At 37.9% G+C, this 17,310-nt stretch overlaps 1 protein-coding gene and 1 non-coding gene across 2 annotated transcripts in view; both read right to left on the bottom strand.

Annotated features, from left to right (window-relative positions):
• LARS1 (leucyl-tRNA synthetase 1) overlaps positions 1–17,310 on the bottom strand; it is a 76,391-nt gene that overhangs the window by 14,063 nt on the left and 45,018 nt on the right. Inside the window, exons 22-28 of the mRNA XM_045492697.1 lie at positions 17,046–17,109; positions 9,031–9,214; positions 7,200–7,290; positions 5,853–5,993; positions 4,652–4,792; positions 4,288–4,398; positions 362–472 (exon numbers count right to left, since the gene is read on the bottom strand). Of these exons, the coding sequence (XP_045348653.1) occupies positions 362–472; positions 4,288–4,398; positions 4,652–4,792; positions 5,853–5,993; positions 7,200–7,290; positions 9,031–9,214; positions 17,046–17,109 (843 nt within the window). The remainder of the gene's footprint in view (positions 1–361; positions 473–4,287; positions 4,399–4,651; positions 4,793–5,852; positions 5,994–7,199; positions 7,291–9,030; positions 9,215–17,045; positions 17,110–17,310) is intronic.
• TRNAK-CUU lies at positions 6,165–6,237 on the bottom strand. Its single transcript has one exon. It is a non-coding gene; the product is annotated as a tRNA-Lys (tRNA).

The following is a 17,310-nucleotide window of genomic DNA, read 5'->3' on the forward strand; positions in this document are numbered from 1 at the left end:
TTTATCCTCTTAAGCAAAACCTATCCAAATGTACTACCTTGGTTTCAGCAACAGGAGCTAACAAAAACACCCTAATGTAAGCCAAAAACAATATGGTTCCCCCCTAAACAGAAAAGAAGGTAGAACACGAAGAGAATCATTTAGTGTAACAATTCTAAACTAGTTATTCTTCCACAATGCATATTTTCATATACTCAGCAATTGTACAGATAACCCCCCAAAATGATCACTCATTTGTCACAACCACTGATTGAAAAGTGCTATTTTAGCAGATTTCCTGGGAAAGACTCAAAGTTCCCCCTTCCTTCTACCATCTAACCATTACTCACATAGTCACTGCTACATGAGGTCCACAGCTTACCTTAATCATGGCAACAAATGGCATCACTTTCTTCATATATTTCTTCAATTCTGGCAAACTGCCCAGTTCGCTAGCAATGATTTTGTTATCAGGCAATTTTCTGCTGTTGCCCTAAAAAAATAGGTTGGAGAGGAATGTGGAGAAAAGTATTTTTTAAATAATGCGAAATAGTACATGTACCTGCAGGAAGTCGGCCATAGAATGGTGGCCTCTACTAGTCTGTTAGAATACAGTAGAAAATGGTGCAGCCCCAAGCATCATGGGGAAATGAAACATGAATGTATAATATGGAAGGGAGTCTCCTATTCCCTCTAAATTTAAAGGATATATGTTTTTTGGGAAGGCAAAGAAAATAGGTGCATCCTGTTGAACATTTAATTTTCCCTTACACTAAAAACACCTCCATGATTGTAACTTTAGATCTTATCTGGTGAGAAAACAAAATAGTCTTATAAAGATCTTGTTTGTCTCCAAACCTGTAAAAACATGTCATTAGTCATATCAAAATGAAAACTGCACAACCATTATACAAGATTTATATAATGTCTGCTTTTCAACACTCCTTATAAATTGTTACCACAAATGTGAAAAAAAAAATAAAATCCTTGGCTATCAACCTGTTAAAAAGACTATCATTTAGGAACGCCTGTTGATACTATTGGCTATCAACCTATTAAAAATAGTATCATTTCAGGGGCGCCTGGGTGGCGCAGTCGGTTAAGCGTCCGACTTCAGCCAGGTCACAATCTCGCGGTCCGTGAGTTCGAGCCCCGCGTCGGGCTCTGGGCTGATGGCTCAGAGCCTGGAGCCTGTTTCCGATTCTGTGTCTCCCTCTCTCTCTGCCCCTCCCCCGTTCATGCTCTGTCTCTCTCTGTCCCAAAAATAAATAAACGTTGAAAAAAAAAAAATTTTTTTTTAAAAATAGTATCATTTCAGTTCAGCGTCCGACTCTTGATTTTGGTGCAGGTTGTGATCTCTCACACTGACAGCACAGAGCCTGCTTGGGATTCCCTCTCTTCCTCTTTCTCTGCCCTTCCCCTGCCTGCGCGCTCCCACACTTGATCTCTTTCTCTCTCTCTCTCTCTAACTAAATAAACTTTAAAAATAGTATCATTTCGAACTACTGGGACCTTATGAAGATAAAAAGCTTCTGCACAGCAAAGGAAACAACCAACAAAATTAAAAGGCAACCAATGGAATGGGAAAAGATATTTGCAAATGACATATCGGACAAATATCGGACTCAGATATCACCTCACGCCAGTCGGAGTGGCCAAAATGAACAAATCAGGAGACTATAGATGCTGGAGAGGATGTGGAGAAATGGGAACCCTCTTGCACTGTTAGTGGGAATGCAAACTGGTGTAGCTGCTCTGGAAAACAGTGTGGAGGTTCCTCAAAAAATTAAAAATAGACCTACCCTATGACCCAGCAATAGCACTGCTAGGAATTTACCCAAGGGATACAGGAGTACTGATGCATAGGGGCACTTGTACCCCAATGTTTGTAGCAGCATTCTCAACAATAGCCAAATTATGGAAAGAGCCTAAATGTCCATCAACTGATGAATGGATAAAGAAATTGTGGTTTATATACACAACAGAGTACTACGTGGCAATGAGAAAGAATGAAATATGGCCCTTTGAGCAACGTGGATGGAACTGGAGAGTGTTATGCTAAGTGAAATAAGCCATACAGAGAAAGACAGATACCATATGTTTTCACTCTTATGTGGATCCTGAGAAACTTAACAGAAACCCATGGGGGAGGGGAAGGAAAGAAAAAAAAAAAAAAGAGGTTAGAGTGGGAGAGAGCCAAAGCATAAGAGACTCTTAAAAACTGAGAACAAACTGAGGGTTGATGGGGGGTGGGAGGGAGGGGAGGGTGGGTGATGGGTATTGAGGAGGGCACCTTTTGGGATGAGCACTGGGTGTTGTATGGAAACCAATTTGACAATAAATTTCATATATTGAAAAAATAAATAAATAAAAATAAAAACAGTATCATTTCTATCTACTCACAAATAAATGCCTATACCATATATCACTAATAAGCAGAGTCCCAAATTGCTGTCTGAATTTCATTTCATTTCTGCAAACCAAGTAGCCCCTTCTACTGAGTGAGAAATGAAGCAAGTAGCCTTTTCAGAATTTTCGGTGACTTATTTTTTCCTTATTCTAAAAGCATGGCATCAAAACCAAGGTTTGGGAATGAATCTAAATGAAAAGTAGTTTGGGGCGCCTGGGTGGCGCAGTCGGTTAAGCGTCCGATTTCAGCCAGGTCACGATCTCGCGGTCTGTGAGTTCGAGCCCCGCATCAGGCTCTGGGCTGATGGCTCAGAGCCTGGAGCCTGTTTCCGATTCTGTGTCTCCCTCTCTCTCTGCCCCTCCCCTGTTCATGCTCTGTCTCTCTCTGTCCCAAAAATAAATAAACGTTGAAAAAAAAAAAAAAAAAAAAAAAAAAAAAAAAAAAAAAAGAAAAGTAGTGTATAGTAAAATTTCTGATAATCTATTTACTTTCAACTCTAACCTTTACTAAGGTACAGGGGGAAAAAAACTTTCTCCACTTGTCAATGTGCTGTTTTAAAATACGTACGGAAGAGAAAAGAGGATACGAAACACTCCTTTCCCTTATGTCATCAAAATGGTACCGTATACAACGTAAGGACATCCTCCTTTATTATAAAAACTAACATTTAGCTCTTTTGGATGAAAACAAACAAACATTTTTTAAAAAGCTGACCATTCCAAATAATGCCCAAAGATGATGAAACCATATGATACCTAGTCACTGATTACTAAATAAAAATATTAACCTCTCAAAGCATAGCAGTTTTTAATAAAAGATGCATTTTTAAATATCTGCAACATTACATTCTGTATTTGGCTCTCCTCCTGCCTCCTTGAAAATGCTGGTATGAATATGTAACCCACTGGGTGCAATTTCATTTCTCTACCTACCAAAATGGCTTTTACTTTTTCAGTTAGCCTAAGTCAAAATCTGCAAGCAATTCTACAGACCACGTTCTATTTCCATTACACACAAACAAATGAAGAGGCAGCTCTCCATAAAAATAGGCTCACAAGGAGTACAAAAACACTTGCTCTTCTCTTTCCATCAAATTTTACAAATTTTTAATTAAGTATGGAAATTTCTGAACTAAAAGCTCAATAAAATTCTCAAAAATTAAAGCTAAGAATTTTCCCTTCATGTTACTGCTTTATGCTTTGGCCATAATCACTATTTTGTCTCTTCTTTAAGTGTACCTTCACAGTCTGTGTCTATCAATAACTGTTCCTGAGCAAAACTTCAACAATGTTTTTTTACTTAGTTTCTATTTTTCCAATGTGAAAGAAAAAAGACAGATGAACTTTCTTCTTTAGGGAAACTTAGAACTAAGTGTTAAGTGTTGAGTTTCCTTTAAATTCGACAATCATATTTAATAGCTATTTACGGGACGGAGCCAAAAACAACGAGCTCTCCATTTCTACAAGTAATTAGCAAATTGACCATTCTGTTTTAAATTACTCAAGAGCCAAGCTTCAGATTTTTTTAAAACATAACTAAGTTAAGGCTTCATGAATCCCAGGGTTCAAGCCACAACTTGAAACAACTCAAAAGGCAAACTCAGTCCTTTGGCTTCATAATTTTAACCACATGTGAGAAAGTCTCATTATCTTTTAATTACATATGACTAGATCCAATGTGTTTTTGTAAGAAAGCTTCAGAAATGATAAAAAAAAAAAAGTAACTTGTCCCTCAGGATCCACTTAAGAGCCAGCAAGCTAACAAAAAACTTTCCGTGCCTAAAGACAATTAGACAAAGTCGCCCGTCTTCCTTCTCCCGGACATTGTCAGCACCCTCCAAACAAAACAGCACAGGTAGCACCCAACAATGTAGGGGGAAAGTCTGCAGAGAGCATCACCTCAAAGTGATTACGGAGCACTGACAGGGTGATATGTTGCCAAGGAGGATAGCTCTTCGCCACGTAGATGGTGCAATGTGAAGGCTTCTGAGGCGGTTGCTTGTCAGTCTTCTACAGGGCAAAAGAAAGGGAAGACAACATTTCATCACTTTTGTATAAATCAAAGATAAGAGAACCCTCTCCTGGTACATACCACTACTGCCTCAGACGTTAACAAGCACACACATACTACAAAACGGACTTAGCAGTAAAGATATCCAGACACATTTGAACAATAATTGTCTTAAGTTCCATTCGTGGCAAATGTTACTGAACTAATAACTTCTAAAGAACGATCTTTAAAAAAAAAAAAAAGTGACTTCACCTTCCCCTTAGCAGGCATCATATAGTTCTTGAGTCGCAATCTAAGGTCATGTGCTACTTCCATGAGATATTGTGAGGAACGTATCAAGGCTTCATCCACAGGACCCGCCAGAGGCCATGAAGCATTCATAATTGAGTCAGGCTTTAAGAAAAAAAACAAAAAAAAACAAAAAAAACACTTCAGTGGGATTAAACAACACAACTATTTTATGGTTCTTGATTACATTTCCATACCAAGGCTACCATCTGTAATTGCGTGCTCGAAGTTCAAACCTTACTACCCATAACACACTTCCACAGCCCCTGATCTAATGTTCCCTAGAATTCAAGCTGTGAAGTCTGACTCTACATTCTTAATTAGCATCCATTTGTACAAGCGTATTAATACCCACACACAGATGCTCACTTTCAAAGAAAATTATGTAATGCTAATTTGCCTAAATTTAACCTTTATTACATAAATTATACAAACTCTCAGTTTTTATCCTATTAATACATCCAGTTTTGAAAGCATGGCTATTCAGGATATATATCATGAGCACATTTTTGCATTGTTCATGCATTAGAAAAATACAAAGGAGTTTGGCTCATAAAGTTGAAAAGGAATTATTAAACCATCCAATCGGTTTATCTGCAAGCCTAGGAGAAATAAATGAATTTACCTTCACAGTAAGTAAGGATGCTAATATAAAGCCCTAAATATGCAGCCCTACATATGCCAGAAATTTTATATAAAACAAAAATATTTATGCAAAGAGACACTTCCATCTTGTTAAAAGCTGCTCATAACAGTCATTTATATATATTTCTCAGGATTTTCACGTTTTAACAGTTGGAAAAAACAGAATTAGTTATCTATGTATTCAAATTAAATGTATTTTTAAAATATATTAAAATGTATTTTCCTAACAAGAATTAGGTGATAACAAGAATTTCCTAACAAGAATTAGGTGACAAGATGCGTAGTCCCATGTTTTTAAAATATACACACTGCGTGTATATAAATAAAGGCACATATATGATGTATTTGTCTAAACAGAAGGTAGCTTGGGTTTAATTTGCTATAATGATTATGAGATGATGAGTCCAACATTAGCCTTGAAATATTCTTTTTCAGTCTTCTCCTCTTAAGTAACATTATTCTGTATTTATTTAATAAGGGCCAAATCAAAACTGCCCAAATCTTAAATGTATACAGATACCTTTCCCAGGAGTGTCCAGATGTGCTCACAGAGATGTGGACAGAATGGAGCCAAGAGAAGGGTCTGAACTTCAATAAAGCGGAACACGAGGTCTCTGTGCATCCCTTCGATGGCTAATTCACGGTATTTATCTTTGGCAGCCTACAAAATTTGAAATTATTTATCATTTTCTCCCCATACTTCGTTAAAAAAAAACAATAAAAGAAAAAATGCAGTACCTCTATTTTAATGCATTTTTAAGCTTTTAGTCTTTCCAAATTCCATAATGAGTTTTCATAAAAGTTTTACTTCATTTTTTTAAAGAAATCTCTACACCCAATGTGGGGTTCAAACCCACGACCCTGAGATCAAGAGTCACAAGCTCTACCAACTGAGCCAGCCAGGCACCCCAGTTTTACTACATTTCTAACACTTTGCAATTAAATGTGTACCAATCACTGTCAAAAAATATTATGGTTTTATATTAATGATTCTCAAAAAAAAATTTTTTAAGACATTTTAAAAATACATTAACAGACATAAAGGCTGCACAATTTAAACTGCATATTAAGGGCTGACGATGCTCTGAATAGCCTATAAGAAAGATATTAAGTATCAAAAATGGCTATAAATACGACACACTGCTATGTTCAGCACTTATCCTTATTTAACCACATCTATGAAAAGCAAGTTACATAAATCCCAATGTGATATTTTACAAAACTGATTGAGGAAACCTACATTTTTACTTTAAGCACTTGAACTGCCAAACTTGAGGAAATACTGACACCTTGTGGAAAACATCAGAACACGCTTGTTTTCAAACCAATGGCAATTAGTTACAATTTTGCCTTTATGTTTTATCAATTTAAAATGTTCTCCTGCAAAATGTGGCTGGTTTTTAGACTTAACCTCTTTATTAACTCACAGCTCTACTAGAAACAGAAATACTTATATTACATGAACACAACCGAAAGAATATCAAAGAGAAATATTTAAAATCACAATTACTTAGGAATTTAAAAACTGCTTGGGAACAATTTCAGTCTCTATTCATTCATTCATTTTTGAGAGACAGAGAGAGAGAGAGAGAGACAGAGCATGAACAGGGGAGGGACAGAGAGAGAGGGAGACACAGAATCTGAAAAAGGCTCCAGGCTCTGAGCTGTCAGCACAGAGTCCGACATGGGGTTCGAACTCATGAACTGTGAGATCATGACCTGAGCCAAAGTCAGATGCATTTGACTGAGCCACGCAGGCACCCCGTCAGTCTCTACTTTAGTTATTATGTTATAGCAGGAGGGAAAAAGGGTGAAATACATCATATTCATACTAACACAGCTTACAGCTACTAAAAGAAAGGCCTACCTGAAATTCAAAAAACCCTGTTTTCAAAGCTTCTTTAAACATCATCTTTTCATAATTTTGATCTGTTTTTATAATTCCTGCATTCATCTCACTATTGAATAGGGAAAAAAAGATGACTGAGTTTAAATGCAAGTACACAAAAATATAAATAACTGCTGCATATACTAATAAGCAGTATAATGAGAACGCCTGAAACATTTAAGACCACTCAACCACAAAACCAGTTACCAACAGTTAGCGATGTCCTTGTTTAACAATTTCTTGATGGAAACTTTATCATGAAGCCCAAAATACAATATGAAAACAGCTTAACAAAGGAGCTAGTCGGATTTACTTGCTGCATTTTAAACAACTAACATTGGCTGTTAAAATTTTTCTCATGCTACCTATGGCCCTCCTTTTTTTTTTTTTTTTTTTGACTTTTGTGTAATTATTTTTTTTTTATTAACTTGTTTTATTTTTTTTTTAATTTACACCCAAATTAGTTAGCATATAGTGCAACAGTGATTTCAGGAGTAGATTCCTTAGTGCACCTTACCCCTTTAGCCCATCCCCCCTCCCACAGCCCCTCCCATAACCCTCAGTTTGTTCTCCATATTTATGAGTCTCTTCTGTTTTGTCCCCCTCCCTGTTTTTATATTATTTTTGTTTCCCTTCCCTTATGTTCATCTGTTTTGTCTCTTAAAGTCCTCATATGAGTGAAGTCATGACTTTTGTCTTTCTCTGACTAATTTCACTTAGCATAACACCCTCCAGTTCCATCCACGTAGTTGCAAATGGCAAGATTTCATTCTTTTTGATTGCCGAGTCATACTCCATTATATATATATATACCACATCTTCTTTATCCATTCATCCATTGATGGACATTTGGACTCTTTCCTTACTTTGGCTATTGTCGATAGTGCTGCTATAAACATGGGAGTGCATGTGTCCCTTCAAAACAGCATACCTGTATCCCTTGGATAAATGCCTAGTAGTGTAATTGCTGGGTCGTAGGGTAATTCTATTTTTTAGTTTTTTGAGGAACCTCCATACTGTTTTCCAGAGTGGATGCACCAGCTTGCATTCCCATACCTATGGCCCTTCTAAATTTAGCCTAATCTGGCCCCAACTTGTTTGATCTTCTACTCTCCCCCCATATATGGTGCTTCACATAAATACCACGCTCTCCATGGCTTTCTCCTCTCTGTAAAAATCCATGTAGTTTTCGAGAAACCCAGAACTCACAAGCCATCTCCTCTGAATTCCCTCTACCTATATTATCGCACTTGTAATGTGTTGGATATGTGTTTTCTTCTCCTGCTAGACTACAGTGAAGGGTCAAGTCCTATTCAACTTTGTAACACCAGTTCTTAAGATGGCTCCTGATGCAAAGATGATGATAAATGCTTTTAGAAAGAAAAAAAAAAAAAAATGACATTCTCTTACCGTTTTAATCTACTTTTCATTTAACCATTCTGTCCTACTCTAATGCCAAGACAGCATGGTAAAATGGTAATGAGAATGAGCTCTGGAGAAAGAAGCAAATTCATATCCTCCATCTGAAACTATTAGTTTTGAGGCACTTAATAAAATACTTAGTTTTTCTAAGCTTCGATTTCTTTAAAATAGAGCTAGTAATATCTTTATCACATAAGGTTGCTGTGAGGGTAAAATCAGATAATGGATGTGAAGAGCTTAGCAGAGTACCTAGAACAAGTAAGCTTTCAGTGAATAGTAGCTATTATTAACATCTAATTTATTTTAGGAGAGGAAAAAAAAAAAAACTTAAAAATGCACAAGGACTAAGCAACTCTGAAGTACAAAGTGGCCAGAGTCCACAAATTACCTGGCGAAAACTCTATCATTGAAGGTGCTGGCAGGCCCGCTTCGGAGGCTGTCCCAGTTGGCAACCATTTCTTTTACCCACTCTACCCAGGTGTACAGACGGAGAATACCTGCATCTGCCATGGCTTCCACAAAGTTAGCATCTTCAACAGTATCACCAGCATCAGCCAGAGCCAAACGCATTCCTGCAGGAGGAGGAAAAGGAAGGAAGATCACTGATGATTTTAAAATGTGGTTGGTGAGGACCTGGGTGACTCTGTCACTTAAGCGTCTGACTCTTGACTTTGGCTCCAGTCGTGATCTTGCCGTTCCTGAGACTGAGCCTCAAGCGGGGCTTGGGATTCTCTCTCTCTGCCCCTCCCATGCTCACACTCTGTGTGTGTCTCTCTCTCAAAGTAAATAAATAAACTTTTAAAAAATAATTTAAAAACAAAACATGGTTACTAAATATCAACGATGTATCCAATTTGGTATACTGCAAACCTACATATAAATTAAGAAAGAGCAGATGCTTTAAAGGACTGCATGGGGACGCCTGGGTGGCTCAGTCGGTTAAGCTTCCAAGTGCTGATTTCAGCTCAGGTCATGATCTCATAGTTTGTGAGATCAAGCCCCACATCGGGCTCTTGGCTCACAGTGCAGAGCCTACTTGGGATTCTCTCTCCTCTCTCTGCCCCTTCCCTGATTGTGCCCTCTCTCTCTCTCTTTATAAATAAACATTATAAAATTAAAAAAAATATAAAAAATTTAAAAAATAATAAAGGACTGCCATGGATCTAAAACAAAAATAAAAATCATCAAAAGTAGGATCCACAATGTTGTTCAAATATTTGAATCACATATATTTATTTGCATACACTTAGCATCAATAGCTGTTTCTTCTCAGGCATGCTGAGTTAATGAGATAAAGTAGTCTTTAATGAAGCAGGGGAAAAAAATGATAAACTGGCAATAGGGATCCCTATCAGCATCTAAGCCTCATTTAGAGGGAGCAAAACACTATATTTTAATGCATGAGTACACACACTGGTGCCTTCCATGTACAAAAATATATTTAATTTTTTATTTCTAAAAGCGATTCTTCTAAGCTTTCTAACAAAATTTTACTTTCCAACCAGAATCTTTATTCTAAAATATTGAAAAAAAAAAAACAACATTAATAACAGCCTAATTAAGTTACAGGATATCCTTGTACAATGGAATACTATAATGCTGCAAAAGAGTGAGGAAACTCGATATGTATCTATATGGAATGATCTCAAATATGAACAATTAAGTGAAAAAGTACAAGCTCAGAAGAGTAGGTATTGCTTTCTACCATCTATGCCTACAAGGGAGGAGATGAGAACATGTCACATTAAGTTACATAAGCATTAAATATACATTATAATACACAAGAAGCTCTAAACTTTTAACTTTTTATTTCAAATAATTTTACACTTAAAGAAAAGGTGCAAGAGAATAGACATAAACATTAGACATTTAACAGGCTCCCCTAACATTAACAACCTACCTAACCATAGTTTCAAACCCAGGAAGTTAACATTAGTATGATAGTATTAACGAAACTACAGATCTTATTCAAATTTCACCAGTTTTTCTTCTAATATTCTATTTCTGCTGCAGGATCCAATCTGGAAAAACACATTGCATTTAATCATTTTACCTCCTTGGTCTCCTCATATCTGTGACAGTTTCTTAGTCTTTGTCTTTCATGACCCTGACATTTTTGATGAGTACTCATCAGTTACTTAATAGAATTTCTCTCAACTTGGTTTGTCTGATGTTTTCTCATGATTAGACTGAGCTTATAAACCTCTGGCAGAAGCGATGTTATGTGTCTTCTCAGTGCATCACTATCAGGGAGGTGCAAGATACTGATATGACTTTTTACTGGTGTTGCAAGCTTTCATCACTGACGTAGTGTCTGCCGACTTTTCTCCACTATAGACTTAATCGTTTTTCCTTCTGTGATTAAAAAATATCTTGGTGGGGTACCTGGGTGGCTCAGTTGGTTAAGCGTCCATCTAACTCATGATTTCAGCTCAGGTCATGATCTCACGTTTCTGAGACTGGGCCCTACATCAGGCTCCGTGCTCACAGCACAGAGCCTGCTTGGGATTTTCCCTCTCTCCCTCCCTCTCTCTGATCCTCCCTGCTTTCCCTGCCCCTCCCCTGCTTGAGCTCTCCCTCAAAATGAATAAACATTTTTTTTTTAATAAAATAATATCTTTGAATAAATAAATGTTTGGTAAAATTCGCCCCTGAAGACATCTGGTTCTGGACTTTTATTTTTGGGGAGTTTTTTGATTACTGACTCAATTTCTTTGCTGGTAATCAGTCTGTTCAAATATTCTATTTCTTCCTGTTTCAGCTTTCGGAGGTTATATGTTTCTAGGAATTTATCCATTTCTTCTAGGTTGCCTAATCTGTTGGCATATAGTTTTGCATAATATTCTAATTGTTTGTATTTCTGTGGTGTTTGTTATTTCTCCTCTCTCATTTATGATTTTATTTATTTGGGCCCTTTCTCTTTTTTTCTTGATGAGTCTACTTAGAAGTTTATCAATTTTATTGATTTTTTTTCCAAGAACCAGCTCCTAGTTTCATTGATCAGTTTCACTGGGGTTTTTGTTTTTGTTTTAGTTTCTATATCATTTATTTCTACTCTAATCTTTATTACTTCCTAACCTCTGCTGGTTTTAGGTTTTGCTTCTTGCTCTTTGTTTAGCTCCTTTAGGTGTAATGTTAGATTGTTTGAGATTTTTTTGCTTCTTGAGGTAGAACTGGATTGTTATAAACTTCTCTCAGAACTGCTTTCACTGTGTCCCAAAGGTTTTGGACCATTCTATTTCCATTTTCGTTTGTTTCCATGTACTTTTTTATTTCTTCTTTTATTTCCTGGTTGGTCTATTCAATGTTTTGGGGTTTTTTGTTTTTTTTTTTTTGTTTTTTAGGTTTATTTATTTTGAGAAAGAGGTGTGGGGAGGGGCAGAGAGAGAATCTCAAGCAGGCTCCAAACTGTCAGTGCAGAGCCCAATGTGGTGCTCAAACCCAAGAACTATGAGATCATGACCTGAGCCAAAATGGAGAGTGGGACACTTACCTGACTGAGCCACGCAGGCACCCCAGGGCCCATTCCAAGTTTAATAGCATGGTATTTAATCACCATGTATTTGTGGTCTTTCCAGATTTTTTCTTGTGGTTAACTTCTAATTTCATAATGTTGTGATCAGAAAAGATGCGTGTTACGACTTGCATCTTTTTAAATTTGTTAAGGCTTGTTTTGTGGCATAATATGTGATCCATTCTAGAGAATGATCCATGTGCACTTGAAAAGAATGTGTATTGTGCTGTTTTACAAAGGAATGTTCTAAATATATCTGTTAAATCCATCTGGTCCAGTGTGTCATTCAAAGCCATTGTTTCCTGGTTGATTTTCTGTTTAGATGACCTGTTCATTGATGTAAGTGGGGTGTTAAAGTCCACTACTATTATTGTATTATTATCGATCAGTTCCTTTATGTTTGCCATTAACTGTTTTATGTATTTGGGTGCAGATATAATGGTTATATCTTCCTGTTGGACTGTCCCCTTTATTATTGCACAGTGTCCTTCTTTACCTCTTGTTATAGTCTTTGTTTTACAGTCTATTTTGTCCAATATAAGTACTGCTACTCTGGCTTTCTTCTGACATCCATTTGCAAGGCATGTTTCTCTATCCCTTTACTTTCAATCTGCAGGTGCCTTTAAGTCTAAAATGAGTCTCTTGTAGGGGGTGCCTGGCTGGCTCAGTCAGTGGAGCATGCAGCTCTTGATCTCAGGTTTGTGATTTGGGGCCCCACCTTCAGTGTAGAGATTATTTAAAAATAGGGTCTTAAAAAAAATGAGTTTCTTGTAGGCAGCATATAAATGGCTCTTGCTTTTTTTATTCATTATGTCATGCAGCGTCTTTTGATTGGAGTGTGTAGTCCATTTACATTCAAAGTAATTATTGATAGATATGTATTTCTTGTCATTTTATTACTTGTTTTGTGTTGTTTCTGAAAATTTTCTCTGATCGTTTCTTGTCTTACTCTCTTTCATGGTTTGTTGGTTTCCTTTAGTGATATATTTTGATTTCTTTCTCTTCATTCTTTGTATATTTATTAGTATTCTATTTGTGGTTACCATTAGATTTATACATAACATCTTCTGCATATCATGGTCTGTATTGTATTAAGTTGATGGTCATTTAAGTTTAAACCCATTCTTTACTTCCATCCCTCCCCATGTTTTAGGTATATGATGTTTTACATCCTTTTATTTTGTGAATTCCTTGACTGTTTTTTTTACAGATATATTCATTTTTTATTGCTTTTGTGTTTGCTACCCCCATACTGTCATTTTTGGTCTTTCCTTTCCACTCAAAGAGTCCTCTAATATTTCTTACAGGGCTGGTTTACTAGTCATGAACTCCTTTAGTTTTTGTCTGGAAAGCTCTTTATCTATTCTTCCATTCTGAATGATAGCCTTGATGGACAGAGTATTCTTGGCTGCAGGTTTTTCCCATTTAGCACTTTGAATATATCATGTCGCTCCTTTCTAGCTTGGAAAGTTTCTGCTAAAAAATCTGTTGACCAACTTATGAGGTTTCCTTTGTATGTAACCATCTTCTTTTGTCTTGCTGGGGTTTTTTTTGGTTTTTTTTTGTTTTTTTGGGGGGGGGACAGAGAGAGACAGAGCATGAACGGGGGAGGGGCAGAGAGAGAGGGAGACACAGAATCGGAAACAGGCTCCAGGCTCTGAGCCATCAGCCCAGAGCCTGACGCGGGGCTCGAACTCACGGACCGCGAGATCGTGACCTGGCTGAAGTCGGACGCTTAACCGACTGCGCCACCCAGGCACCCCTGTCTTGCTGTTTTTTAATGTTTATTTATTTATTTTTGAGAGAGAGAGAGAGAACATGAGCAGGGGAAAGGCAGAGAGAGGAGAAAGAGAATCCCAAGCAGGCTCTGCACATCAGCACGGAGCCCAATGCAGGGCTCGAACCCACAAACCATGAGATCAGGACACAAGTCAAAATCAAGAGTGGGACGCTTAACCAAATGACCCACCCAGGCACCCCTTGTCTTGATGCTTTTAATATTTTTTCCTTATCACTATATTTTGCCATTTTAACTACAATATGTCTTGGAATGGGTCTGCTTTTGTTAATTTTGTTGGAGGTTCTCTGTGTTTCCTAGATCTGGCTATCTGTTTCCTTCTCCAGATTAGGTAAGTTTTCAGCTATTATGTCTTCAAATACATTCTCTGCCTGCTTTTCTCTCTTCTTCTTCTTCTGGGACTCTATAATACGATTGTCACTAAGTTTGATGGAGTCACTGAGCTCCCTAAGTCTACTCTCACTTTGCAGAATTCTTTTTTCTCTCTTTTGTTCAGTTTGATTACTTTCTATTACTCTGTCATCTAGTAATTAATTCATTCCTCTGCTTCTTCTAGCCTGCTGTTTATTTCGAGTGTGTTTCGCACTTTGTTTACTGAGCTCATTATCTCTGCTGTTATTCCTTATCTCTGTGTTGATGGTCCCAATAATGTTCTCTACTCTTTTCTCAAATCCAGTGAGTATCCTTATGATCGGTGCTTTAAATTCTTAATCAGGCATGTTATTTATATCTGTTTCGCTTAGATCTCCAGCCATGACCTTGTCTTATTCTTTCATTTGGGACAAATTATGTCTTCTCATTTTGTCCGAGTCTCTGTGCCTGTTTCTGTGCATTAGGAAAGTCAGCTAATGTCTCCTGTTCTTGAAGGTAAAGGCTTTATGAAGAAAAGCCTATAGTGTCCTACTGTGTATCCCCATTTCCCCAGGACCTGCTGCTCCCAGGAATATCTCCAATGTATGCTGCGTGTGCTCTGTTTTTCCTGGCTGCTTTATCTTTCAGGCCAGTCAGCTACAGATGCTCTCTTTGCCTGTTGTGGGCAGTGTTTGGTCCCTGAATGTGGTGCACTTAAACTAGGTGTGCTCTGGTCTGCTTGTGAAATGAAACCTGGTGCTGCCAGCACTAAGGCCTCATAAAATTCTCAGTTCGAGAGATATGGTGTGGGCAGGGGTTTGAGCCAGTCTTCTGGGGAAGGGGGCCTGCTGCACTGGGACTGAGGCAAGCATAACCAGGAGGTGTGGTTCCACCAAAATGCAGAGTGGTGGGGCTTGATGTAAGCAAGTTAGGTGGCAAGTATCAGCACTGCACTAGTTCCTACTGGCGGCCCTGTGTTTATGCTGAAGGATGAGGAAGGGAATGGCACCTGCCAATTCCTTTGTTCCTGGAGGGGTCCCTCTGTGAATGCTGCCACTCCGGAACATGCTATGAGATGAGCAACTAACTTCTCCACTGTGTGTCCCGGGTGCTCTTCAGATCACTGTTTCCCTGCCATTTGTCTGCATGATGTTTGCTTGCCTTCTCTCCAAACACAGCCCCAATGTCCTCCAGGCTATTCCAGAGCCAAGCACAGTGACCTTTAAAACTCCAAACTTTAATTAAGCCCCACTGGATACAAGTACTCAAAAATTCAGGCTCTCTCGCTTTCCAAGCCCTTTGCTATAGGGATTTGTTTTCCCCATGTGCTCCCCTGTGTGCTAGTTTGTGTCTTGTCCTTTTCCATGACTGCAGCTCCCTCTCCCCAACAGCGGTCATGATCTGTTTCTTTCCCAAACCATGTCTCCACACTTCCTACCTTCTTCAATATGGCCCCTTCTCTATCTTTAGTTGTAGAGTGTGTTCTGCCAGTCTTCATATAGATTTCTGGGCTATTTAAGATGATCTGATAGTTATTTAGCTGTATTCATGGGACAAGGCAAGTGAGAATCCTCCTACTCTGCTGCCACCTTCTGTCTTCAGTACCTGTGTGCCCTTCAAATGTCCCCATCCTTATTGAAACATTTCCTTATTTTCTGGAACAATGTGTTCCATGCTCATCTTGTTATTTTCCCTACTCCAGCCTGCAAATCAGTCACTTCTCCTAGGCACCCCAGTTCCACTTATCGGAAAACTGTAGTTAGAAACCAAGATCTGAATGCCAGGTGTGCCTCTGCCACTGGGGTGTCACTGCTCATAAGCCTTCTTGGCACACACAGCTAGGGAAATGTGTGCACATGCACTAACCCACTGCACACACCAATATTAATTTTTGCATTAATCTATCTATATATAAAATTAAAACCATTAGATATTGCCAATTCCAATCCAACACCACAGGCTGCCTTCTAGCATTCCCCCTTTATTATTTCCATCTTCTTTGACAGTGAGCTCTCATCTACAAAAGATTTATTTGTTCAATCCCAGCACACACTGCTAACCTATACCTCACGCAAGAAATAGTCTTACCAATTACAGTACTGATGTGCAGTTCTTTTTGGTTTACAGTGTCCAGTCAAAGCAATGTTTCTCCAAGTTAGTTAGGTTAGTTCTTTCCCATTCCCATCAGTATGGCCTCTAACTGTGCTAGCCATGAGAAGAAACAAGTGCCATGATGACCAAAGTAATGAATGGTTCCTTCAGGTTACACAGTGCATGTCTTCCCTTGACAAAGTAATGATCAAATGGAACAGTACTGAGGCCAAGGAGAAAAGACTGGTCTAAAAAATGAATGCTCCCAGGTTTAAGTGACCCATATTTATATCAAGTACGAAGCAAATACTTTGGAAAAGCTTTACAGTCAACATCTCTACAAACCGATTCTTTCATCTTTCAAGTAATAAGAAATTGAAGCAAGCCGGGTAGCAATTACAGTGAGTTTCTTTTTTAAAAAAGACTCTAATAGTCTTAGTTCAAATCTGTTCCTAAAAAGACCATGTCAGCAATTCTTACATTTTAAATATTACATTGCTTGTACACAAAGAAAACACGACTATTTTAAACTACTGTAAAAGCAAAAAAAAAAAAAAAGGCAGTAAAACTGAAACAATTTTAACTTGTTTTCTATAATCTGAAGAGAATCAGACCCTATATAATAGCAATAATAAAAAAGCATACTCACCATCCGCTGAAAATTTGTCGATAGCTTGGGTCAAAGTGAGGAAGTTGCCTGTGGATTTTGACATCTGAAATAAAAGTCAATGACCAGGCATTATTAAGCATATAGGTAAAATAAACCAAATCAGCCAAATCAAAATACGTGGGTTAGCCACAATCAGATAAACACAGACAAAAAATATTACAAAGAAGGAATGGAAAAGATACCTTGCACTAATTTTCCAGACATAGAAACTAAAGTCCGGTTACTAAGTGACTTCATTTCAGCT

This window comes from Leopardus geoffroyi, chromosome A1 (genome assembly GCF_018350155.1).
Source record: "Leopardus geoffroyi isolate Oge1 chromosome A1, O.geoffroyi_Oge1_pat1.0, whole genome shotgun sequence".
Lineage (NCBI taxonomy): Eukaryota > Metazoa > Chordata > Mammalia > Carnivora > Felidae > Leopardus > Leopardus geoffroyi.